Source organism: Notolepis coatsorum (genome assembly GCF_963971535.1).
Source record: "Notolepis coatsorum genome assembly, chromosome: 7".
NCBI lineage: Eukaryota > Metazoa > Chordata > Actinopteri > Aulopiformes > Paralepididae > Notolepis > Notolepis coatsorum.
This window is the reverse complement of record NC_140171.1, coordinates 82,306,420-82,332,046: the sequence shown is the minus strand read 5'-3', so window position 1 is coordinate 82,332,046 and position 25,627 is coordinate 82,306,420. Positions and strand designations below refer to the sequence as shown.

General features: G+C 45.0%; 1 protein-coding gene across 1 annotated transcript in view; it reads right to left on the bottom strand.

The window, feature by feature from the left end:
- Positions 1–25,627, bottom strand: part of inpp4b (inositol polyphosphate-4-phosphatase type II B) — a gene marked incomplete at its 5' end in the record, with an annotated part of 822,779 nt that overhangs the window by 273,385 nt on the left and 523,767 nt on the right. Inside the window, one exon of the mRNA XM_084318315.1 lies at positions 6,547–6,670. Coding sequence (XP_084174441.1) covers positions 6,547–6,670 — 124 coding nt within the window. The remainder of the gene's footprint in view (positions 1–6,546; positions 6,671–25,627) is intronic.

Sequence of the window (25,627 nt, the reverse complement as noted above, 5' to 3'; positions counted from 1 at the left end):
CAGGCCGCTCCCTGTTCCCGGTCGGCCTTGGTCGCACGTCGCCCTGGACTTCGTCACCGAACTGCCTCCTTCACACGGTAACACTGTCATTCTCACCATCGTGGACCGGTTCTCAAAGGCCGTGCATTTTGTCGCTCTCCCCAAACTCCCCTCTGCTACAGAAACCACGGACCTGATGGTGCTCCACGTCTTCCGTCTCCACGGGATCCCGGTGGACATCGTCTCCGACAGGGGCCCGCAGTTTATCTCCCAAGTATGGAAGGCTTTCTGCCGGTCCCTGGGGGCCACGGTCAGCCTGTCCTCCGGGTTCCACCCGCAGACCAACGGTCAATCGGAGCGGGCCAACCAGGACCTGGGATCCGCCCTCCGCTGCGTGACCACCCGGGACCCCTCCGGCTGGAGTACGTTCCTGCCGTGGATCGAGTATGCCCACAACTCGCTGTCCTCCGTGGCCACAGGTCAGTCTCCCTTTGAGTCCTCCCTGGGCTACCAACCCCCACTGTTCCCTGCACAGGAAGAGGAGATCACCGTGCCTTCGGTGCAGGACCACCTTCGCCGCTGCAGGAGGATATGGGAGGACACGAGGGCTGCGCTGCTCCGCACCGCTGAGCAGAACCGTCGCTTCGCCGACCGCCACCGGACTCCGGCTCCCGACTACCAACCAGGTCAGATGGTTTGGCTCTCGTCCCGAGACCTTCCACTCAAGTCCTTGTCCCGCAAACTCACCCCCCGTTTTGTTGGTCCGTATAAAATCCTGTCCGTTATCAACCCCTCGGTCGTTAAGCTCCAGCTCCCCGCCATCATGCGCATTCACCCCTCCTTCCATGTGTTGCAGCTGAAGCCGGTTCTCTCCAGTCCCCTGTCTCCTCCTGCTCCAGAGCCTCCTCCTCCGCTGATCATCGATGACCATCCGGCCTACATCGTCCACCAGCTGCTGGACGTGCATCCCCGTGGTTGTGGGTACCAATACCTTGTGGACTGGGAGCGCAGCTGGGTCTCCCGAGGGATGATCCTGGACCCTGAGGTCGTCCGGGATTTCCATCGCCGCCACCCGGACAAGCCTGGGGGTCCGCCAGGAGGCGCCCGTCGAGGGGGGGGGGGTCGTGTCACGATCAGAGCTTGTGTCTGCCAGATGAGGAGCAATCAGCACGGCTGCAAGAGATCACCTCATCAAGCGTTCCCTACTTCAACTGGCAGAACCCGTCATCCAACGTCGCAGTGTTAAACTGCCTACCGAGGTACGACGACGCTACCTGAAGAGCAGCTGTAACTACCCCTGTTTATGCTTGCCCTAACCTTCTGTTTCTTATGCCCCAGGACTTCGCTCCAGCGCCCTTCCACCTTGACGTCTTGAGCCCCAGCGTCCTTCCACCCTCTCAAGCGCAAGACCTGTGTCCTCCCTCTCTCGCTGCCGACAGCTGCACTGAAGTGCACCTGCTCTCATTCTTCTTTCCCCCAAGAACATTATAACCTCCGTGTTGTTCACATTCCTTTTTCACATTCCTGTTATACTCTGCTTGGTTGGGAAGAATAATTAAAGAACCCTAAACCGCTCCATTCTCTTTTCCTGTGTTTTGCTATTGGGCTCTGCAAGAACCCCCATCCTCACAATAGGCCCTAGCATGTCCTACCATGCTCTGTAAATAACTCATGTACAGATACTGATTGCCCTACTTTATTTACTTGTTTATTGCACAATGACGCTCTATTGGTTGGATTCTTATTATATATTATTACTATTGTATTATGCACATCGTTGCGGGCAAGACCCTATGCATTTCACTGTATACCTGTATGCCGTGACAAATAAAAACTCTTGTATCTCTTGTATCTTGTATCTTGCCTCCACGGCTAGCACTGCCCCTACTGCTAGTACAGTTCCTTCTGCTAGCGTAGCCCCTGCAGCTAGCCAGGCCTCCACAGCTAACACAGACTCAACTGTTAGTTTAGCCTCAGCTGCTAGCATAGCTTCGTCAGCTAGCCTGTTCCCCACAGCTAGGACTGCCCCTTCAGCTAGCTTGTTCCCTACAGCTAGCACAGCCTCTACTGCTAGCTTAGCTTCTACTGCTTTGAGTTAGGACAGCCGAAACACGTCCAATCTTTCGCCGTCGACTAAAGACGCACTTCTTCAACCATTATCTAAAAAAAAAAAAAAAAAAAAACGAACTGTCATGCACTTGTCCTAATAAACTAACCTACACTGTAGCACTCAACACTTTGATGAACATTGTTGCTCAGCTGATAGAGTTGTGCCCTTCCTGATGGCTTGTCGTACAGAACATGTAAGTCGCTTTGGATAAAAGCGTCAGCTAAATGACTAAATGTAAATGTACTGCTAGTACAGTACAGCAGCTAGCAGAACCTCTCCAGCTAGCTTGTCATCTCCCACAGCTAGGACTGCCCCTCCAGCTATCTTGTTCCCTGCAGCTAGCCAGGCCTCCACAGCTAGTACAGCCCTGTCTGCTAGCTTAGCCCCTGCAGCTAGCTAGGCCTCCACACCTAGTAGAGCCCCTGCTGCTGGCAGGTCCTCTGCAGCCAGCACAGCCCAGGCAGCTAGCACAGCCTCTATTACTATTGTAGCCCTTACAGCTAGCATAGGCCCTGCAGCTAGCACTTCCCAGGCAGCTAACCCAGCCTCTACTGCCAGCCTAGCCCCTGCTAGTGTAGCCCCGGCTTCTCCTGTCCCTTCTCCGGCTCCCGGGGAGACCCCGACTTCTGGGCCGGGATCCCTGCTTCTGCTCCTGTCCCCGGGGAGTCACCTGCTCCCGGCTCTACGCCCGAGTCCGGCTCTACGCTTGAGTCCGGCTCCACACCTGGTCCGGCTTCTATACCTGGTCCTGCCTCTTCGTCTGGTCCGCTCCGACGCCTGGCCCAGCCGCTACGCCCGGTCTGGCTTCTACGCCCGGCCCGGCCTCCACACCTGGTCCGGCTCCTACGCCTAGCCCAGCCTCCTCGTCTGGTCCCGCCTCTACGTCTGGGTCTGCTTCCTCATCTGGTCGGCGTGCTCATTGTGGGGCGGCGTGGCTCAGGGGTAGAGCGGGGCGTCCAATGATCGAAGGGTTGGTGGTTCGAATCCCGCTCAAGCCCATGTCCATCCCATTGCCGTTGTGTCCTTGGGCAAGACACTTAACCTACTTGCCTCGTATGAATGTGTATGCATGTGAATGAATGTTGGTGGTGGTCGGAGGGGCCGTAGGCGTTGATTATTCGCCACGCTTCCGTGAGTCTGCCTCAGGGCAGCTCTGGCTGCAATTGTAGCTTACCACCACCGGTATGACTGTGTATGAACGAATAATGAACTCTGTGAAGCGCTCTGAGTCAGAGCAACAGTCAGTCAGAGAAGAGCGCTATATAAATCCAATCCATTATTATTTGGTCCCGCCTCTACGTCCAGGCCTGCTTCTTCGTCTGGTCCGGTTCTATGCCATGGTCTTCGCTGTGGTCTACGCCGTGGTCTGCGCCGAGGCCCATGTCTGGAGGGACCCCTGTCCGGGGTCCTACACCGGGTCCCGCTTCTCCTGGGCTATCGCCTCGGCCCCCCTGCTCCCCCTCGACCCCCTTATCAGCCCTCTGTCCCCGTTCCCAGTTCCCCTCATCGACCCTCTGTCCCCGTTTCCAGTTCCCCTGATCCCGTGCCCCGCTCTCCCTTTTCCAGACCCCTCTCCGGTCTTGTTCGCCGGCCCCCCTTCTCCTAAGCCCCTCCTGGGTTTCTGTCGCCGCTCCCCTGCCCCAGTGCCCCTCATCCTAGTCCTATCCATCCTGACTTTTTCCCCCAGACTCTCCCTGTGTTCACCTTCTCTGTATCCTGGCCCCCCTTCTTACCCGTTCCCAGGTGGTCTTTTGGGCCATCTGGTAGCCGTCCCTTGAGGGGGGAGTACTGTAATGGTTCAGCATTCCCTGGCCAGAGTCCGCCTTCTGCTACCCCCCTCCCCTCCTGTCCATCCAAGGACTCATGAACAGCCCCCTCCCTCTCACAGACTGCTACCTCCCCCTGCTGGACATTCATCTTCATTACCCCTTATCTTCCTCATGCATACCCTCCTGGTGCACTGGTGGCTCTGTCTCTCTGTGCCCTTCCCCTGTTACTTTGTCTCTTGCCCTTCTTGTTCCCCTGTTAAATGTTATGTTCCTAGTTTGTTAGTTCCTTGTGGTGTTGTATGGTTGTTGTTATGTTTCTCTGTTTAGTGTTTCAGTCTTTTCTTGTGTGTGTTTCCTTCCTGGTTGTTCTCCCTCATGTGTGTCTCGTTTGCTGATTGCCCTGCTGGGTCTCTTGTTTTAATTGTTCCCTCTATATATGCTGTGTGTTTCCTGTCCTCCATTGTCGGTTCATTGTTTCGGTTCCTGTCTGGTGTTTGGTGTCCACGTTTGCTACTGCTGTTTTGGTTCATGATCTGTTTGCTCCCATTCGTGTTCCTTGTCGTTGGTTTTCAGTAAGTCTAGTTTTCAGTTTCCCCCCCCCTTTTGTTTTTCTGTACAGTCCGGCTTGTTTGTTAGTGTTTTATTTGTAGTTAGGTATATTTTTTACATACCAGCTCTGCTGTGGTTTTCTGTTATGTTTTTGTACGTGCTCTCATTGTGAGCTATTCCTTGTTTTGTTTGCTGCTGCCTTTTGAAGTAAAGACATTTTTTCCTACACTTCACCCCTGGCTCCACGTCTCGTCTGCCTATTGCCTTTTTCATCTCGTCCTGCTCTGCGCTTGGGTCCTCCACCAACACTATCCCTAACAATTTGGAGCTTCAGGCGATCAACCAGAACGATTTGGGCTTATTGGATATAATGTGTCATATCTTGCGATCTATGGAAAAAGACTGGATTATTCTGGAAATGGGGCGATGTGTAGCGTGTAACACACTACAGTATGTAGAAATGAACTAATTCGTCAGTAATGGACTATGAACAATGCCTGTCAAATGAACCATACTATTGTCTCCATAGCTATAATACAGAACACACGATGGGTCTACAAACATCGCTAAAATTGTCAATAACGCTGGCGCCATTTAGTAAATATGACGAAAGCTTATGGCAGTCAACGAGTTAAAGGGGAAGTGTTGCCTTTTTTCATTATGTAATAAATTACGCTTTTTTTTACTAACATTGATACCTGTCTTGTGTTGTGCTTTTGGGGTCGCTTACAAACCTTAACAAGAAGCCTATTTTCTTTTGGCCCTTGGTCCTGGAATGACCTCCAAACACGTCTCAAATTGGCCTCTCCAATCTCTTTGTATTGCTTCAAACAAAAAATATCTGAAATCCTTGCCTCCTGCTTTGATGTGTAGCACTTTTCTACTTTACCTCTGGTCTCCTCAGTACGCTGAGGTTGATTGTTACTGTTTTATTGGGCTTGTATTTTATTAAGCTGAATTACATTTTTCAGTTGTATGGTAGTCTACTGACAAATTGTATGTGTATTGTGCTTTGTTATCTATATGTATTGACATAATTTGTGCTTGCCTTCTTGGTCAGATCACCCTTGAAAAAGAGACCTTTTTTATTTCTCCATGTAGATGCAATCCTTGGGTACTATTGCCTGTCAACAAAATTGTAAATGTACATTTAGTTCACAAATGAGCTTAAATCTACTCTACAATGTCAGTCACACAGAGTCCCTCGTTTCCACTGCGAGCAAACAGCCACCATGAATATTCACAAAGAACTGCAAAGCAGCCTTTTCTTTTGCTGCTTTAAACACCAAGCATTCAACATCTGCATCATAACCAGGCTTTCCTTTTCTCCACTCCTTCAGTAGTACAAATGTGGAGCAAGTGCATTCCCTTCCTCTGGAAGGATGAGAAAAACCTGTGTCTCTCTGCAGCCACGGACAAACCGTGATATGGTGTCAGCACACAAACAAAGAAAATTTGTCTGGAAATGTGATTTCCATAAACGGCAGCAGAATACATCATCATTTGTAAAACCAAGGACACTTGCAACATCTAACACCAGAGACAGAGACCTGATACCGAAGTGTCAGGTGCTGAAACTACAGCTGAAGACCGTGAGCTGGCCGCAGTGCAGTACAATAGGTAAATGGTAAATTACTGCTTTTTTATATATCGCTTTTATCCAAAGTGCTTTACAATTTGTTCCTCACATTTTACCCATTCACTCACACATTCACACACCGACGGCGGAGGCAACAATTCAAGGTGCCAACCTGCTCATCGGGAGCAATTAGGGGTGTCTTGCTCAAGGACACATCGACACGCTGCCCGGGAGGAGCGGGAATCGAACCGGGAACCTCCGGATTGCCAGACGACTGCTCTACCTCCCAAGCCACTGTCGCGCCTCAAGGTAAACATGGAGCCAAAAGGAAACTGCTCTTCTCGGCTGCTTCGGTGTCCGGTGTGTCCCCGGTGTAACACTGTGTGTGTGTGTGTGTGTGTGTGTGTGTGTGTGTGTGTGTGTGTGTGTGTGTGTGTGTGTGTGTGTGTGTGTGTGTGTGTGTTGTGTGTGTTGTGTGTGTTGTGTGTGTGTGTGTGTGTGTGTGTGTGTGTGTGTGTGTGTGTGTGTGTGTGTGTGTGTGTGTGTGTGTCCTGCCCTACCGGTCATCTTGTCCAGTTCAGCCAGGGTCTCCTGGTAGCAGCTGATGACTCCCCCGTAGCGTGCCGTCACCTCTGTCCTCAGGTTGTCCCAGTGAGGAGACAGCTCCCCCAACTCTCTCAGCTCCTGCACCCTGGACCAAGATAGAAGGAGGGAGGGAGGGAGGGAGGGAGGGGGGGAGGGAGGAAGGGAGGGAGAGAGAAAGGATTAGTTGCTATTTATTTCTAAATAGACACCTGACATCTGGCATTTCGTGCAATGAGGTGTGTGTGTGTTGGTGGGAGCTGTCCATCCACACAGGCCGCCTGAGAGAGCTGTCCACCTTCTGTGGTGCTGGCGATGAATGCGATTTGTGTGTGTACAGTATGTGTGTGTTGGAGCTGTTGTGTGAGCTGTGTGTGTTGGAGCTGTTCACCTTCTGTGGACCTAAAATCTGCACACCACAGATCGGCCTTTTATTTCACTGGCCTGCTGGCTGTTTTACTGTAGTACAGTGTGTGGCGGGTTCATCAATCTGATGATTGAAGGCCGAGTGCAAGACCCCACAGTCCGCCACTGCACATTCCGGATAGTCCAATATCATGATGCATGATCCAATATCCTCCCAAAAACAACTTAAGTACTGTTAAGGAGTACTTTAAACACATATCAGAATGCTCAGCAATGCTGTGGGATAAAATAATCCATGCCTACCGTAGTAGGTAGTAGTCTAGACTCATGCATACTGGTCAGTGGTCATTGATAGGTCATTAAGTGTTACACTGCTGTGTTGGCAGGCAGTCATCTAGCTCTTGACCGCTGTGGTGGAACCGGACTCATCAATCATGTCGTAGACGGATCTTCATGATCAATATAGGTTTAAGTGAAACACATACAGTATATAAAGTACAATGTAGGTTAAATGAGCTTTGGCTAAGAAGAGTGCTCTCATCGTGGCCAGCTGGGAGACACTGAGGGAGAAAAGGGGACACTGAGCTTAAAGGCACACGCCAACTTTAGGGGAAATTCGCTTATTTGCCATCTACCCCGGAGTTACACAAGCAGATACATACCCTTTTCTTCTCTGCACATGCAGTAAGAGTAGGAAGACACGCACCTAGCTTAGTGTCATTCACGAAGTAGGTTAGTCCAGCTAGCCTAGTTCCCAACAGTCACGAAATACACTCCAAATACAACTACAAAACTTTCCTGTAAACATGTTGTGACCTGTGTATTTACCATGTGGAGAAATACACATTTTAAATGAGACATGTTCGTTTTCTAAGCAGATACATACTCTGAAAATGTTTTTGCCGAACCACTGCTGCCTGGGCTCACCTAAAAAGCCCTGTTGTTGTGTGTTTCCTGGTAAACAGAGTATGTGCTTAGAAAACTAAAATGTCTAATTAAAAAACTGTATTTCTCTACATGGTAAATACACAGGTCACAACATGTTTACAGGGACGTTTTTGTGACTAGCTAGACTAACCTACTTCCAGTGAATGACGCTAAGCTAGCTAATGGTGCGGGTGTTCCCTACACCTACTGCATGCACAGAGCTTGTCTAACTCCGGGTAGGGCTGTAACCCTTTGACTCTCACCAAGGTGTGAGATTTAAGCTATTGTTTGGGGCAACCAAAAGAGATTCTTCAACACCACCTAGTTTATTCCATGTTTCTCTCTTGCCTTTGCAGATGCGTTCTATGACATCATCACAGTGGGTGCTCCTGCACACACACACACACACACACACACGCACACACGCGCACATACACACACACACACACACACACACACACACACACACACACACACACACACACACACACACACACACACACACACACACACACACACACACACACACACACACACACACACACACACACACACACAAACACACATCCAAAAGCCAAATACATGTGACAGGGCATCTGGGTGAATCTAATAAGGATAGAAATTTAATTGCAGCAGGTAAACTATAAAACGGTGAAGAAAGGGTGACGTTTTATCAAATTACGACTGCTGACTATAACAGCAGGAGAGAGAGAGGGGGGGGGGGGGGGGGTCGAAATGGATATTGTGGAAATTGAATAGACCCTCAATTCCATACTATTACAATGGATTTTGATAAGTGAGGGGAAAGATTATGAAGGGAATAAAGAAACGCAGATTTTTACCACAATTACAGTTTATTAGTAGTCCATAATCAATAACCTGAGCACAACATCCATTTTACTTTCAGCGAGATGTCATTTCCTCCTTTTTCAGGCTGACAACCTATTCGATAACACAAGACGTTCGCTGTTTCACTCGTCTTGTACCGCATTTTAAAGCGGTTTCCCCAACAACTCCACTATGATGAATGGACCTCAGCTTTGATTCAAATGATCTCAAACTGTCATGGTAGGGTAGTGAATTAACAGTAAGGGGAGACAGTAAGGGTCCACGCAAACAAATACATGCAAGCATGCAGATGTTGTTGGACTTGACTGCCTTTCTACTTGACTCTTGATGGTCTTGGACAAAGAGGACAGCATTTTCTTTCAAGACTGCAGTAACATGCTGGGCTTTATTTAATTTTTATTTGTATTACTGTGATTGGATGTAAAACTTCACCCTTCAATTGCAATCAATAACTACAAACCCTCCAAGTGTACTGCTTGTTCAAATTACGCCCTCAACGGGGTAGTTGTACTTCATAATAGAGCTACAAAGGGAGGGGGTTGAAATCTTTACCTAGGAAATGGGACACCATTCGTTCCATCATCAGTAGTAAAATAATCTAAAGGACTCACATATTCCTGTAGTGATATGAGTATGTATGAGATATGAGATATGAGTATGTATGAGATTATTTGTTTTTTGTAGGGTCTAGAAACGTAACCTACAGTGTAGTTACATATAATAATGATAGGCCTACATATTTATTGTATGTATCAAACACAGTTTGGTTCGTTCAGTTGAGCAGTTTCGCCATATCTGATAAATACATTTACATACCTATTGTGTCCGCCGTCAAAAGATACTTAAAAGGATACATTTTTTCATGATTTGTAGCAGTGGAAATAGTTGTAATCATCTTTAGAACGGTGTGAGATAGAAAAAAGCAACTCTTCTACCCCTCCATTTCGAGCCAGCATCTGAAAACACTCCATTTGGAGGGCTAAATGATCATTAACCCTAGACCCACAAAATAATCGAGACACCCTACCCTACACCGCCTAATCCTACAGCTTGTTCAAGTGTACGCACTGAAATACAGCCTATTATAGCTAGATACAGTGAAAGAGTGAAAGAGAGAGATATGTTACCCATTCCATTTGTGATGGATTTAAATGGAAGCTTATGTCCCTATCTTACTGCTTCTTTTAATTCCTTTGTCTATCTCCATTCATAATGCTGTGTTGTATATACATATCGATACAATTCCTTGTTATGAACCTCAAAAAGTCCCTCCTAGTTTACCATTGCTAGTGCACATCTGGATGAGAGTATACATTAAAGAGAGAGAGAGATAGAGAGAGATAACGGGGGAGAGAGGGAGAGAGAGAGAGTCCATCAGAGAGAGAGAGAGAGAGAGATAGAGAGATACATTACCAATTATATTGTAATGGCTTCAAATAGATACTGCAATTATTCCCTCTTGGCATACGTTGACCAACCTATCGAAAAATGCCCCTATCTCATCGCTTCTTCTTATCCCCTGATCTCTGTTTGCTGTCATACTGCTAAAGTTTGAACTGCACACGAGTGTTAGCTCTTTATTGACATAATTAGCCAACAGAGAATCTAAACATTACCCTAGTGTCCTGCATGTTTTCATCCTACTGAAGTGGAAAGTGCTACTGCAAGAGGAGAAGAGAAGAAACAGCTCAAGGACAGAATACAGATGGACAGATGAAAGCCAAGTGTCCCCTCTCTTCACCTGGCGCCAGTGGCGGCCGGCCGATAGTGGGCGCTAGAGCGCCGCCCTCCCTGGTTAAAAGAAGAAGAATTTTTATTTTTTTTTGTTTTTTGGGCCCTAGAAATAAAATAAACGTGTTTAAAATGAATAATATTTACTCATTTTAAGTATGTTTGTGTTTCCAATGCACAATATAACGTTAATATATCAAATATAAATAATTGTTTTCGTTAACAGGAAGTGACTGTCTGATAGAGAATCATAGAATCAGAGTCTATACTTTCCGTAGCCGCATTTCTCTCGGGCTAGACGCAATAACGCTTACAGTGGGCGTGCACTGGTTTCATCGCTGTATCCGTCGCAGCCAATCAGTGCGTAACGCGCTGTGCGTTGAAATATGATGTATTATGATGGAAGCCGGGTGCGTTTTCAAGCGGTCTATATCATCTAAGCAAGCAGCGTCTATACTTTCCGTAGCCGCATTTCTCGGAGACGCTCTCTGATTTCTACACTGTAGCCACTCTTCGAAGTTGGTTAAGGTTAAAGTTTGTCTTAGAGCAGAGCGATAGAACGCCAGGTAGTTTGCAGGCTGTTCGACGCGGAAATGGGCAAAGACAGTGAGACACAGCTCATCACAGTATTGTTGTGTTGTGCTAACAATAAGCTATCTGGACAGTGGATATACATCAACAGTCTGGGACTGTGGGACAGTGGACATATACACTTTATCAAGCCCTCCTGGACGCGTGTATACTTTCCTCAACGGAGTTCGGTTTCCGGGTTCCTCTGATTGGCCGCGACCCCCACGTGACCCGCCCCCCTTATCGCTGCCGCTCGCCGCTGTGTTGCAGCGCAGAGCGCTCGCTTCCTGAGTCAAGAAACGCGCCACTACTCTGAGTCAAGAAACGCGCTGTTGGTAACACGGTCAGTGTAAGTTAGTGTTGTGTTCATTCATAGTTAAAGACAGTAGAGGTTGAGTATGTTTTTTTTTTTTAACAAATATTTTTTATTTTCCCTTTTTTACATGAAACAAGATAATACAGTAACAGTAATAATCAACGATGAATCACAGGACAATAACAGAAATAATAATAACAATAATGACAGTCCAGTAATTAAATCAGAATGAAAGTAGACTAAATGACATAAAAATAATAAATACCAACCCCGTGTCAGAGACGAAGCCTCTCGACGTCTCCTTGTCATCAATGTATGCCTTTCAAATGTTAAATGTTAAATGATAAATGATTAAATGATACACACTGAAATCTACGCTCTCTCATCGTTTCTTTTCCTCGTTTCTTGAACAGCTGATAACTGCATAAGCAGCACAGAAGATGACTCAGAAGATGACACGACAATATTATTAAACAAGAGAGCTCTGTCATTGAAGTGGGAGGTGTTACCAACAGCGCGTTTCTTGACTTCAGAGTGGCGCGTTTCTTGACTCAGGCTTGACTCAGGCGTACAGCTGATAACTGCATAAGCAGCATATTAAGATGACGCGACAATATTATTAAACAAGAGAGCTCTGTCATTGAAGTGGGTGGTGTTACCAACAGCGCGTTTCTTGACTCAGGAAGCGAGCGCTCTGCGCTGCAACACAGCGGTGAGCGGCAGCGGCAGCGATAAGGGGGCGGGTCACGTGGGGGTCGCGGCCAATCAGAGGAACCCGGAAACCGAACTCCGTTGCGGAAAGTATACACGCCTCCTGGACCACGTTTCAACTAAACAGTGAGTTAATGCGGTCTCTCTCTCTCTCTCTCTCTCTCTCTCTCTCTCTCTCTCTCTCTCTCTCTCTCTCTCTCTCTCTCTCGCTCTCTCTCTCTCTCGCTCTCTCTCTCTCGCTCTCTCTCTCTCTCGCTCTCTCTCTCTCTCTCGCTCTCTCTCTCTCTCAACACAGCGTGTTATTGTTGTTGTTAATTTCGCAGCGGGTGACGCATAATGGATGAATGAATGAATGGTAACTTGTTTAAAATGACAAGATATATATATGTGTTCATTATTGCATTGATCATACGTGTATACTAGTGTAGTATGAATGAACTCGAGTCTCGACTTAACGTTGGTAACGTTATGTCGAGTCAGCTCAGCTGTCCACTTGGTCAGCTGTCCGCTTGCCCCCCCCCCCCTTGCGCCTACCCAAATGTAGTTCACACCGGCCGCCACTGCCTGGCGCATCAATCCTCTGCATCATGTCCCATTGAATGAGAGTTATATAGAGCTTTTTGTCAATGCATTGCAGACTGTTTTAAGTGTAACACAAAGGTAATGTAATGAGTAGTGTAACCAATTACTTTCTCTAGCGAGTAATGTGTAAGGTGACGAGTAATATGTAAAGCATAACTTCTTTTTTAGTAACAACCTCAACACTGCTTATTAGCTTGGTCTCACCCCCCCCCCCCCCCCTCATCACTGCTTATTAGCTTGGTCTCACACCCCCCCCCCCCCCCCCCCCCCCCCTCGAAGTCTTGGTCTAGACTGGACTTGATGCACTCTGGTCGTTCTTGACTCAGCCTTGGTTTAGATCAGGGGTTCTCAAACTTTTTCATACCGTGATCCCATTTTATTTAGGAATTTTTTTGGGGACCCCACACGCGTAATTTCAACGTGGAATTAAGGAATATCAAAATAAAAGCACACGTTGTTGAACTTGATCATTAGAAAATGTAATTACAGCACTATGTTATCAATACACATTTATAAAACGAGGCATATTTAGCCAAAATATGTTTCCAGAACATTAAAGAATATATATTATTATTATTATTTTTTAATTGCTTTTTTTTACTTTCCAATGCGGGGTCCACTGTCACCTACCCGCAACCCCAATTTGGTTTGTGACCTGTAGTTTGAGAACCACTGGTTTAGATGGTCTCAACTACAAGACTGGCAGACATACCCGCACCCGCAACTCCAGCGGGTGCCACCTGCAGAAGTTCTCAGACCGACTCCTCCATCGTAAGCTACATCACCGACCGATGATGAGGAGGAGTACAGAGCCCTGGTGGAGAGCTTCGTGGGGTGGAGCGACAGCAACCACCTCCAACTCAACACCAGTAAGACCAAGGAGCTGGTGGTGGACTTCCGGAGGGGCAAGAAGAGGCCCCCCCCGATTCCCATCTCCATCCGAGGGGTGGATGTGGAGATGGTGGACTCATACAAGTTCCTTGGGGTACACCTGAACAATAAACTGGACTGGTCGGACAACACAGAGGCCCTCTACAGGAAGGGACAGAGCAGGCTGTTCTTCCTGAGGAGACTCAGGTCCTTCAATGTGTGCAACAAACTGCTGCAGTCTTTTTACCAGTCTGTTGTGGCCAGCATCCTCTTCTATGCTGTGGCATGCTGGGGAGGCTACATCAACTCAAGGGACACCAACAAGCTCAACAAGCTGGTGAGGAAGGCTAGCTCCGTGGTGGGAGTCGAGCTACCTAGACTTGAGGTGATGGTAGAGAGGGGGATGATAAGGAAGCTGGATGCCATCATGGAGAACCCCTACCACCCCCTCTACGACGAGCTAGTCAAGATGAGAAGCTCGTTCAGCCACAGACTCATCCCCCCCCGACACTCAACTAACCGCCTCGGACAGTCCTTCATACCAGCGGCCATCAGGCTCCACAACAGTGGGCAGCGACTAGCAGCCTCCAGGCCCCACAACAGGGGGCAGCGACAGCGACTGCTACCAGACATTGACCTGGGACTTATAGGAACCCAAGGGGGACAAAGTAGACTACCCTGGTACTTTGATTAATGTATACTCAGTAGATAGTAAATTATTATAACACTACCTCTTGCATACTGCACCTCATGTGACACTGTGAATAATGTGAATATTCCTCAGCTAGTCAGATAGTAAATTATATTGACCATATTGATCAATTTGTTTACACTGCCTGTGTTGTCTTTTACTACCTGTATACTGTGTTGTTTTACTACCTGTACCCCTCCCCCCCTCCCCCCCATGCTGCTATGATGCCTGAATTTCCCCAAGGGGATCAATAAAGGAATATCTTATCTTATCTTATACACACACAAGCATTTAATCTTGGAACATTGAGTGAGCCATTAGATTATGATAAGCAGATTCCTATGCCTCAGGCTAGTAGTTATCCATTATCTATAGTAGTTATTTTTGTATAATATGTAAATTGTGCATGGGGGGTCATTGCATATCGTTTTCTTGATATTATTTGTATTTAACGTTTTAACACATATACAAACAAAACAGACAAAATCCCAACCCATTACAACAACAATATAAAATATATATGTATATATATACACCCCCACCCCCAACAAAGAGAAAAGAAAAAAGAAAAGAAGAGTGCTCTATAAGTTCACATTTTCCTATACATCTACAGTACATATTATATATTGTAATGCTTGTTCATAGAACAATTTAGCCCTTCAAACAAAGAAAGCAAGTCCGCCTTGGGTATAGAGGTTTTCAAATGTCTTTGAATTTACTGGGCCTCCATGTGTAGCATATTGATGAGTTCTGTCAACCAGGTTTGGAAAAACAATACTCTTTCTTTGTTTCATACCATTAAAATGCATTTATTTACCATTAAAATAATTTTTGAACATTACTTTTTGAAGATTTTCAGCACATTTTAACAATACCGCGATAATACAGATAATCGGGATGATTTTGGTCACTATAAAGTAATGGTATTTCCATACCATTACATCTCTAATAGTAGTTATCTATTATCTATTATCTATATAATAGTTATCCATTATATATAATAATTTAATAATAATTCATTTTATTTATATAGCGCTTCTCAAGGACCCGAAGTCGCTGAGGTAGGCAGAGTAACATAGTAAAACAAAGAAACAAAAAAAGGAACATAAGACCACGGGGGAAACAGGGGAAAGCAGCATGAGATAACACAGAAACATAGAGCGACAGTAACAAACATCAGTTTGGAGGGGGGGTTATGGGTGGGGGTTGAAGGCTAGGGAGAACGGGTGGGTTTTGAGGCAGGATTTGAAGGTGGAGAGTGTGATGGACTGAGGGAGGGAATTCCAGAGTCGGGGTGCAGTGCGAGAGAAGGCCCGATCACCAAAGTTTTTAAGTTTGGATGTCGGGACAGTGAGGGAGGCAGTGGAGGAGGACCGGAGAGAACAGGTGGGGCGGTAGGGAAGAAGGAGATCAGTGAGGCAGGGGGGGGGGGGCAGGCTATGGAGGGCTTTGAAGGTGAGGAGTAGTGTTTTGAAGTTGATGTGTTCTTTGATCGGGAGCCAGTGGAGAGAGTAGAGGACAGGAGTGATGTGTTCACGGGACCGGGTGTTAGTGAGGAGGCGGGCGGGAACGCTGGGTACTTTATATCTGATATATTTTGGACCCACCGCTAGCTTTTAAGCAATGCTTGGTGGTCCAAATTAACCTGGCTACTACGGAGGAATAAGTGACTGCGTATTCGAGCCCCTGGCTTGCATCGCAGTCACGAAAGGGGCTACAACCAAGCTAGCTTGCTTACCTTAGTTAGCAACCAAGCAAGCCTGATAACGTTAGAGTTAGCAACCAACCTAGCCTAGCCTATGCAAGCTGCTTACCTGGCCAATGTGGTCCGCCTCCTGGACAGATAGATTTATTAAATCATAATATCCATAGCTCTGCTGGCCTGGTCCCCAGTAAAGGTCCCGCCGGCAAAAAAAGTTTGATACTACTAAGAGATCATTCGAACGTGCCCACGAGGGGATGACGTTCAGACGTTGTTGTTGTCACGTAAGGTGGACGTCAGGTGGAAACATTCTGGACTGGCCCGGCCCCAGGGCGGCAAATTTGAAAACGCTAGACTACTTGCCAGCCAGACTGCCCCATGTTACATTAACCCAACCCTTTATTAAGCTTGAATCTTATTGGCTAATAATTGGTTGTGGAGTCCACAACCAACCACAATGTGGACGCTAGAAAAAGACCCCTCCCCCTATGCAAATTTTCTCTATTCTCAATGTCAATCAAAATAATGCTGCCTGAGCACAGAGTGACTGCCAGGCCCTGCCTCAGTGAGTCTGACAGAGTGTTAGAGAGAGTGAGAAGGAGAAGAGGGAGACAATTCTAAAAGAAATCATAACACAGAGATGAAAAATTCTGATTTTTTATTATTATTGTAAACCATATAAAATATTTAATAAATTTAATATTTTGTTTATATTTTTGGGGAAGCTTGGCTTCCCTTGGCTTCCATGAATATTGGCCACATTATCTAGTAGTTATCCATTATCTATATAATAGTTCATCATAGTTATACATTATCTATATTATTTAGTTTAAAGAAGACTCGTCCGGCCCATGGGGACATTATCGTGTGTTGTCGGGCCTTACAAATACATTTTATTTTATTGTATTTGAATCATAGTAGGGATGCCCCGATCACGTTTTTTGCCACCGATACCGATCACCGATCGTCTATGAGCCATATCGGCCGATACCGATCGTTTTTGGTTTTATAAAAAAAAGAAAAAAATTTAATATCTACTTTTTTTTCTTTCTTAATAAAATATATATATTATATAATTATACTTGTAGTTGTATTATCTGCAAGACATCGCCACCACGCAACAAGTCAAGTTTCAAGTTTCTTTAATAGTTGTCATACAGAAGTACAGAATACTTTTATACAAAATGCTTCTTACTGTTACGCTCCAGAGACTGTGCAAGACAAGATAAGTATGAAATAAAATAACATAGTATAGCATGTAAATTAGAAGTAAAAAAAAAATGAGGTCACAGTGTTCAGTATAGACATATGTACAATGTTCGATGCAGAATAGACGTAACTGAGTTACCATATAATATACAATACTGTGCAGTGTACTAATATACAATACTATATAGTGCAAGGCAGAAATGGGATGAGGTGCAATTTAGGTACAATTTACAGTAGGTGTACGAGTTGTAGTGCAAATCCTTTATCAATAAATATAAAGTGTGTTTGTGTGATCTAAAGTGTGGAGAGTGGGTGCTGCAGTGTGTTGTTTGTTTAAGTGAGTGTGTGCTGTGTGCATTTGATGGTTGTTGCATAGTGTTTATTGTTCGTTTAGCAGCCTGATGGCCTGGGGATAGAAGCTTCTTCTGAGTCTTTATGTGCTCGCCTTAAGACTCCGGTATCGCTTGCCTGACCGCAGCAGTTCAAAGAGGCAGTTGTTCGGGTGGCTCGAATCCTTAATAATTCTCTTAGCCTTCCCCTTGCACCGCTTGTTGTAAATGTTCTGGACGGTGGGAAGCCCCCCTCCAATTGTGCGTTCGGCTGAACGTGTCACTCTTTGTAGTCTGCTACGGTCTTGTGCAGTGCTATTCCCAAACCAGGAGGTGATGTTGCCAGTCAGGATGCTCTCTATTGTACATGAGTAGAAGTTCCTATGGATCTTCTGACTGACTTGGAACTTCCTTAGGCGCCTGAGGAAGTAGAGGCGTTGTCGTGCCTTCTTCACAACACTGTCAATGTGTGTGGTCCATGTCAAATCCTCGGATATGTGGGCTCCGAGGTACTTGAAACGGTTCACTCTCTCAACCGGTGCCCCGTCGATGCTGAGGGGGCTGTAGTCCTTGACCCCCGACCTCCTGAAGTCCACAATCATCTCTTTTGTTTTGCTGACGTTCAGGGAGAGGCAGTTCTCCTGACACCACTGTGACAGGTTCTCTACCTCTTCCAGGTAGGCCCTTTCGTCGTTGGCAGAGATCAGGCCCACCACTACTGTGTCATCAGCAAATTTGATGATGGTGTTGTTGTTCCGCTGTGCTACGCAGTCATGTCAGTCAAAATGCTCGCTATCTGCAAACAGCTCCACTGTCTGTGTGTATACTCTGCTTTGGTCAAATCACATTCAGCATGCCCTCAGCAGGGTATATCTGCGGCTCTGCAGATATACCCTACTCCCTCAGCTAGCCCCTTTCGTGACTGCGATGCAAGCCAGGAGCTCGAATACGCATCGAATCAATGTTATAAGACATTGATATCAGGAGCTATCTGTAGCTACTGCTAGCCGGCTAGATAACGTTAAGACAAGCCTACGTTAATAACTATTTAGTTTACTTGGTCATTCCGTGTAAACAGGGAGCTAATGTGAGCTAACGTGAGCTAACGTGAGCTACCTAACTAACGGAGGTATCATGCACTACTAGACTATTGCTGGAGCTTTTGTTGATATCAGGAGCTATCAGTAGCTCGCCAGCTAGATACCGTTAGACAATGCCTCATGTATTAAACTAAAAGTGAATAGTTGACTGGGTCGTTTTGTTTAAACAGTAACGATAGCTAGGTAGCTAACGTTAGCTCACAGAGGTTGCATGCACTAGAGCAGACTATTGCTGGAGCTTGTTGACACGGGTTTGGGAGGAGGAGGAGTAGGAGGAGGAGGAGGAGGAGGAGGAGGAGGAGGAGGAGGAGGAGGAGGAGGAGGAGGAGATCTACGCTAAGAATTGGATCATGTTTTTCGATCGTTTTCACGATCTGTGAAAATAAAGCATTATCGGAATTCACCGATCTCATATTTATACTGAATATCGGCCGATACCGATCGCTGGCCGGTCGATCGGGGCATCCCTAAATCATAGTTATACATTATATATATCGTAGTTATACATTATCTATAGTAGTTATCCATTATCTATATCATAGTTATCCATTATCTATAATTATCATAGTTACACATTATCCTACATTGCTACCCTGCTCCTCCCATCACTCATTATACGCTGATGTTCCATTCTTTACTTTTGCTGTCTGAGACAGCCCGTGTCCTGTCTGTCTCGTGTCCTCATGCTGAGCCTCTAGCATAAGGAGACAAACAAGGACGGTAGACATTGTAACAACATGCATATTGTGAGCCCATTGTGTTATAGGGAATAATAGCAGCCAGAGGGGTGGGTGGCAATACTGCTACCCAGTAAAGCTGTAACTGAGGGGTACAATTCCCTGACTGTATTGAGAGTATGGTATCATTAAACCACTACTTAGTTATGTACTTTAATTACTGGCCATACAGTACACGGTATATATGGTGAACACCCACACAATAATACAGCTTAACAAAGAAAGTCATATTTAGAAGTATTTATTAGCAGAGCAGCAATAGTAGGTTACAATATTGAGAATTATGAGTCGCGCTTATATGGCGAAGAACACTTAAGTAGGTCAAGAGCGTAAGTCCATGAGCATATTAAGATGGGTATAATTAATACCACCTGTAGCATAAGAATTATATAAGGCACACTCGTAGTCCGCTGGAGATACTAAGGGGGTTCCCTCCGGTTGTAAGCCAGCAGGGGAGAGGAATTGTCGGGAGCAAAAGTCTGGATCAACGAGGAATAAAGAGACTCCAGATACAGGAGACGGTGCAATAATCCTTTGGTCCGTAGACAAAGCAACAGCTATACTCCGGTATGCATGGCAGCATGGATGAAAGCTAGTCAGCCTCTGTGGGTCATAGAGGCGGGCTCGACGGTGCTCCTCACAGGGTAGATCCCACACAGCAGTGGGGTAGACGGTTCTCTGCTCCAGCAGCCATAGTACCAAAGCAATATAATCCAGCCGGAAAAGGCTCTGCATTCGTCGGTGTAGGTTCTCCGGTGTACATATCCACACGGTTCTCGTCTAGGACTCCTCGGATGGCGGCACGAGGTTAGGCCGCCCAGCCTGGATAAGTGCACTAGCTCGGTACGACGAACCGGTGGTAATGCTGGTCACTGTAGAACGGTAGCCGCACGATACACTATACATAATAGACTATTACTTTACAATAGAATAAGTCGAACTCGACGATACAGCGTTAAACTCTGACACTTTAGCTATCAATTCGCACGCGGTTCTCAAGGCTCTATTTAGGGGCAAAAAGGGCCCACTTCACGGCACGTTGTATCGTGGTGAAGGCTTCAACGTTTTAGGATAACACTAACTGCTGTATCCACCTGCGCCGTATTTATACGTAAGGTGAATAATCTAGTGCCAACCTCAGTTCTGTCTCGTATTACTGCGCAAACCTGGGCATGTTGAGACATGTCTTGAACTCGACATTGGGGGTATGGCCGTTGGCGCCTAGGGGGTCGCTGTCCAATAGGAGAACGAATATTATGGTCTGGCCTGTACCTAGGTAAAGGGATATTCCGTGTATATGTACAAAGAACATACAAGGGATATCAGACGATATACAAATATTATACAATATATCTCAAGTAATAAATATATATATTCGGTTTAATCTGACCCTTTGTAACAAAAGCAGAGCATCTTTCAGTGGTCGGGCCCCTCATTAACATCTGAATGGAGACGCCATTCAGAAACCAGGCCCCCAGCGACAATTGAAAAGTGAATTGCAGAGGCATTATAGAAATGAGAGGTTTAGGGAGATATGCTATTCAGAATAATAGATGTAGATTCTGCTCTTGTGATAATGGCCCCAATTTAGAATGATTACACCTTATATAGTTTGCATGTGCCTTCCGCTGAAAGGCCTGGATGCACTGTGTCTGTATGAATGGCGTTTGTGTAGACGTATTGTATTGTTGATGAAGAGCATAATTGGGCTCATGTTTCATATTGTATTGCTACAACAACAGAGCAGGAGAAGCTGAAGGCTTCAAACAGTTCTATATTATAGTGCTCCCCATGTGGCTTTCGGGCAAGTAACTTAACTAGTGATACATACTGTAGCTCAACTGTACTGCGTTGATAAGACATAAACATAATTCAGACAAAATATGAAGCATTCTCCTCCTCCCTCAATTCGTTATGCATGTAAACATGGGCTCAAAAGGAAACAACCTTTAGGCAGTGTGGCACCACATGCTGGGTGTCAGTGCCAGGGTGCTCCGATGTGCCTATGGCAGGGAAGTCCATACAGAGTCAAGAACTGTACCCTACTGTGAACAACCAGAGTTTGCCAGCACCATGCATGAGAATGAATTGATTGATTGATTGATTGAAAACTTTATTAACAGATTGCAGAATGGGTACAATACAGTACAGCTCAATACACACAACACAATTGTTAAGGGGATGCAGACCAGAGAAAGACTTTCATCTTGTTTACATCAGGGTCCCCCATTTTCAATTCATCAGTACATATATGACATACATGACATACAGATAGACAGTACTGCTACATCTATACATTTATGACATACCAGATTTGCAAATACAGTACTGAATGTGCTTCCAGGTTTGTTTTAAGGGGGGAAGGGTGCATCTACTGCATGCTATCATTAGCGACAGGATCATCCACTCTTAATTATGCAAGTATTTTTACAACCAGAGACCAAAAGATGAATATGCATGTTTATTCAATGCTTCCCAGTGTTGAGATTAGCATCTGCGACTCAAAATAATCCTTCTTCTCATTGAAATGAAAAGGGACAGAGAAAGATCACTCAACAGAGTGAGAGAGAGAGAGCAAAGAGAAATGCAGGGAGAGAGAGGGAAAGAGATGGTGAGAGAGGAAAATCATAGTTTTTTCGTTCATGGGTCTCAGGGGGATAATGATATTGCTGTGTAGCTGTGTAAAGATAGGGAGTGGTGAGATAGATTTCACAGCTAGTGAGGTCTGAGTAGGGCCTCCTCCAACGCTTCTCCCTGGCTTCAATCAAACATATTGTTTCCAGCATGCCCACTTATCTCTGAGTGGCCCATAATGCTAAATATTGGCCATTTCAACCAATCAGGAGGCAATGTTATCTGATTTCCTGGTTTATAGAGCAGGCCCTTGCAAGCTACTATATACGCGGGGGCCCAAAATACAGCCATTCACAATAATCCATACCCTCTGTTTCTCTATCTCTCAACCACTGTTATTTGTGCATCAGATTCAGTCAGGGGGTTAGAGGTCACTGCCTTCATCAGAGTGCTTTTGTCTGATAAATGTGGAGGTGAAGATAGAGAAGAGTAGGGATGAACCCACATCCGAATATGAATTCGGGAAAGCACAGATAATGAGATGGAAACAGATATGCGTATTACACAGATATTAATATTATTATACTGGAATATAATATTTTGTATTTTATGAGCCCCATTGATACAGCGCACTCCGCCTCGGTGCATCATTGTAGGGGAAACACTGATACATAATCACAGTGTGATGGAAATGCCAGTATTCTGATTGCTGTCTGTGGATATGGGTTGTGGCAAACATTTTTACAAATAATAACTTGCAGCAACATATTGGAAAAATAACTATAAACTATAAACAAGTTAATTTGTTAAACCATGAACTTTAGTTGAACTATGAACTGAACTAGTTCTTAGTTCATTTTTAAATGTGTGAACTGTGAACTGAACTAGTTCATGTAGAAAGTGAACTTTCCCAACACTGGCCGCAATGCTTTTGTTCTCCAGAAACACACTGTTCCAAGATATTATCAAAAATATTTCCACCACTCCAAATCAAGAAAGAAATGAATGACTATACATTTCTTTTGAAGGCAGACATGATGGTAATGTCAGTTTAAACAAAAAATGACATTATTGTCCTTCCTTATGTATGGAAAACAGCCCATGCATTTCATATTTAGGCTATGTATCATTCTTATGTATGAACAATTTGTTAGATGATATATTTTAGAAATTAAATCTTGAACATGGGCCAATTTGAAATGAGACGTGAGCATTTTTTACAGATTACTCATAAGTATCATGCTTAAACCTTTTCTGCTCTATAAAGCTGATTTTCTTTTCAGAACATCACACACATAATAGATTAGATTAGATTAGATTACATTTTAGTCAACTTTGTCAGAACAACTAAATCTTATGGGCAGCCGATTAGTCTGCAGGCTGTGTAAAGAGAGAGAGAACACAAATGCAGATGACAAGTACAGTATGAGGAGGTTGAAATATATATTCACAATTAATTATATGCCAATATTAAATCAATTTGATGCTTTGAAGTGACAACAATTGCATTTGCAATGAATATTAGGACTTAACGTGACTTCCTTTAATCTAATGTTTGTTATGTTAATTTGATTACATCTGTTCCCATCTTCTATTGTACAATAATTGTTGCAAAAAGATATAAATAAAATACAATTCTGATATAAACCACGCCAATGTCCGATCTATCCAAATACAGAAACAGATACATTTGTTGGATGAACATATACATATACATATAATTTATAACATAATACATAAAATCATGTTTATCTTGAAAATTTAAAATTAAACAAGGTGGAGGCAGACAGTGAATGTACAGTGAACCTTTTGGTTTAATTTGTACTATGTTTACTAGTTTTCACCTACAATTTGTGGGTCCAGTGGATCCGAACACCATGTATGTAAACATGTATGTGTAGGGGGGAGCACTCAATAAAAATTTGTTCTTTTCCATGTTCTTCAAAGAAAATGAGCCAAGGCCAATGGTGGGGTTGAAATCAGGTCCCACACCACAGAAGGGTTAAAAAGTGTCATCAGGTAACATCATCTACTGGAATACATAGACAAGGTCATGTCATGTTTAGATCTAGACACACATAGAAAGTGCAGGCGTAAGCTCAGGGCAGGTGCATGTGAGCGTGTCCAACATATAATTTTTATTATTATTCTTAAAGGAACCCGCCAACATTTTGGGAAATGAGCTTACCGTCTTCTCCAGAGAGAGACAAGAAGATAAATACCAGTTTCCTCTCTGTGCGTTCAGTAGAAAGCTATCTGGCTGAATGCTAGCCTATCTCAGCACAATGCATGGAAGCGGACATGACCGGTTAGCTTAGGCATTGTCCAACTAACACCTCTCCCGATGGCTAACCGGTCATGTCCGCTTCCATGTCTTCTTGTCACTCTCTGGACATCCAATGTACAGTTACCCCCCCCACCTACCCACCCCTCCACCCCACCCACCCAACCACCTCCAATGTACAGTCCCCCCCCCCACCCCACCTCCTACAATGTACAGTTTCTTCATCAAATGTATATACTCTCTTCTTTTTTTTTACTCTTTTTGTATCACAAACAGTACTGTATTTGTAAATCTGGTATGTCATAAATGTATAGATGTAGCAGTACTGTCTATCTGTATGTCATGTATGTCGTATATGTTATGATGAATTGAAAATGGGGGACCTGGTCTGCATCCCCTTAACAATTGTGTCTATTGAGCTGTACTGTATTGTACCCATTCTGCAATCTGTTAATAACATTTTCAATCAATCAATCAATCAATCAATGAATGGAGAAGACGATAAGCTAATTTTCCAAAATGTTGTGTTCCTTTAAGCTTTCTGGGAAAAGGGGGGTGGGGGTTGCGGGGAGGGATGAATAGGTGCAACAGTGGCTCAGGAGGTAGAGTGTCGCCTGGTGATCAAAAGGTTCCCGGTTCGATTCCCGCTCCTCCCAGGCAGCGTGTCGAAGTGTCCTTGAGCAAGACACTTAACCCCTAATGCTCCCGATGAGCAGGTTGGCACCTTGCATGCATGGTTGCCTCTTGCCATCGGGGTGTACTGTGCATGTGTCAGTGAATGGGTGAATGTGAGGAACAGAAAATTGTAAAGCGCTTTGGATAAAAGCGCTATATAAATTCACCATTTACCATTTAGGTGAAACAAAGAATAGGGTGTGAGGGGAGAGAAAGGGTTACGGGGAAAAACATGTGCCTGGCTACACCAGCGATCCAATGAAAAGATCCAGATGGCAATTATATTATATCTCAGGCTCAGGGCCGCCTCAGGGGGTGTGCGAGCAGTGCGGTCGCACAGGGCCTCGCGGGAAGGGGGGCCTCGCAAAAAAATAAATAAAAAATAAATATTTTTTATTTATTATTTTTTATTTTTTTTATTTTTTTTATTTTTTTGCGAGGCCCCCCTTCCCGCGAGGCCCTTTTTCATCACATACATACAATCTAGTTTTGCTTATATGCTTATATATTTCACATTAGACACGTTTGTAGAATGTGTCTGACTTGTTCCTGGGTCTGCACCTGGGTCACTATTGGAGCTCTGGTGCTCTGCAGCAGACATACTATTGGTTTCAACGAAGGGAGTGGTTACTTACATCATAGTACGCCGCCGGAAACTTAAACGAAGAAGAAGAAGAAGAAGAAGAGTCAGCTGCGTTTGAATATTTCGCGCGTGCAGCTTTTGACTATTATGCTTAGTTATGCCAGCCAAGGTCGGTCATTATCAGTCGGTCAGTCACCAAGGAACGTTGACGAAAGGCGGGACAAATGGCCGGAGCCTTGTCATGATGCAGTCG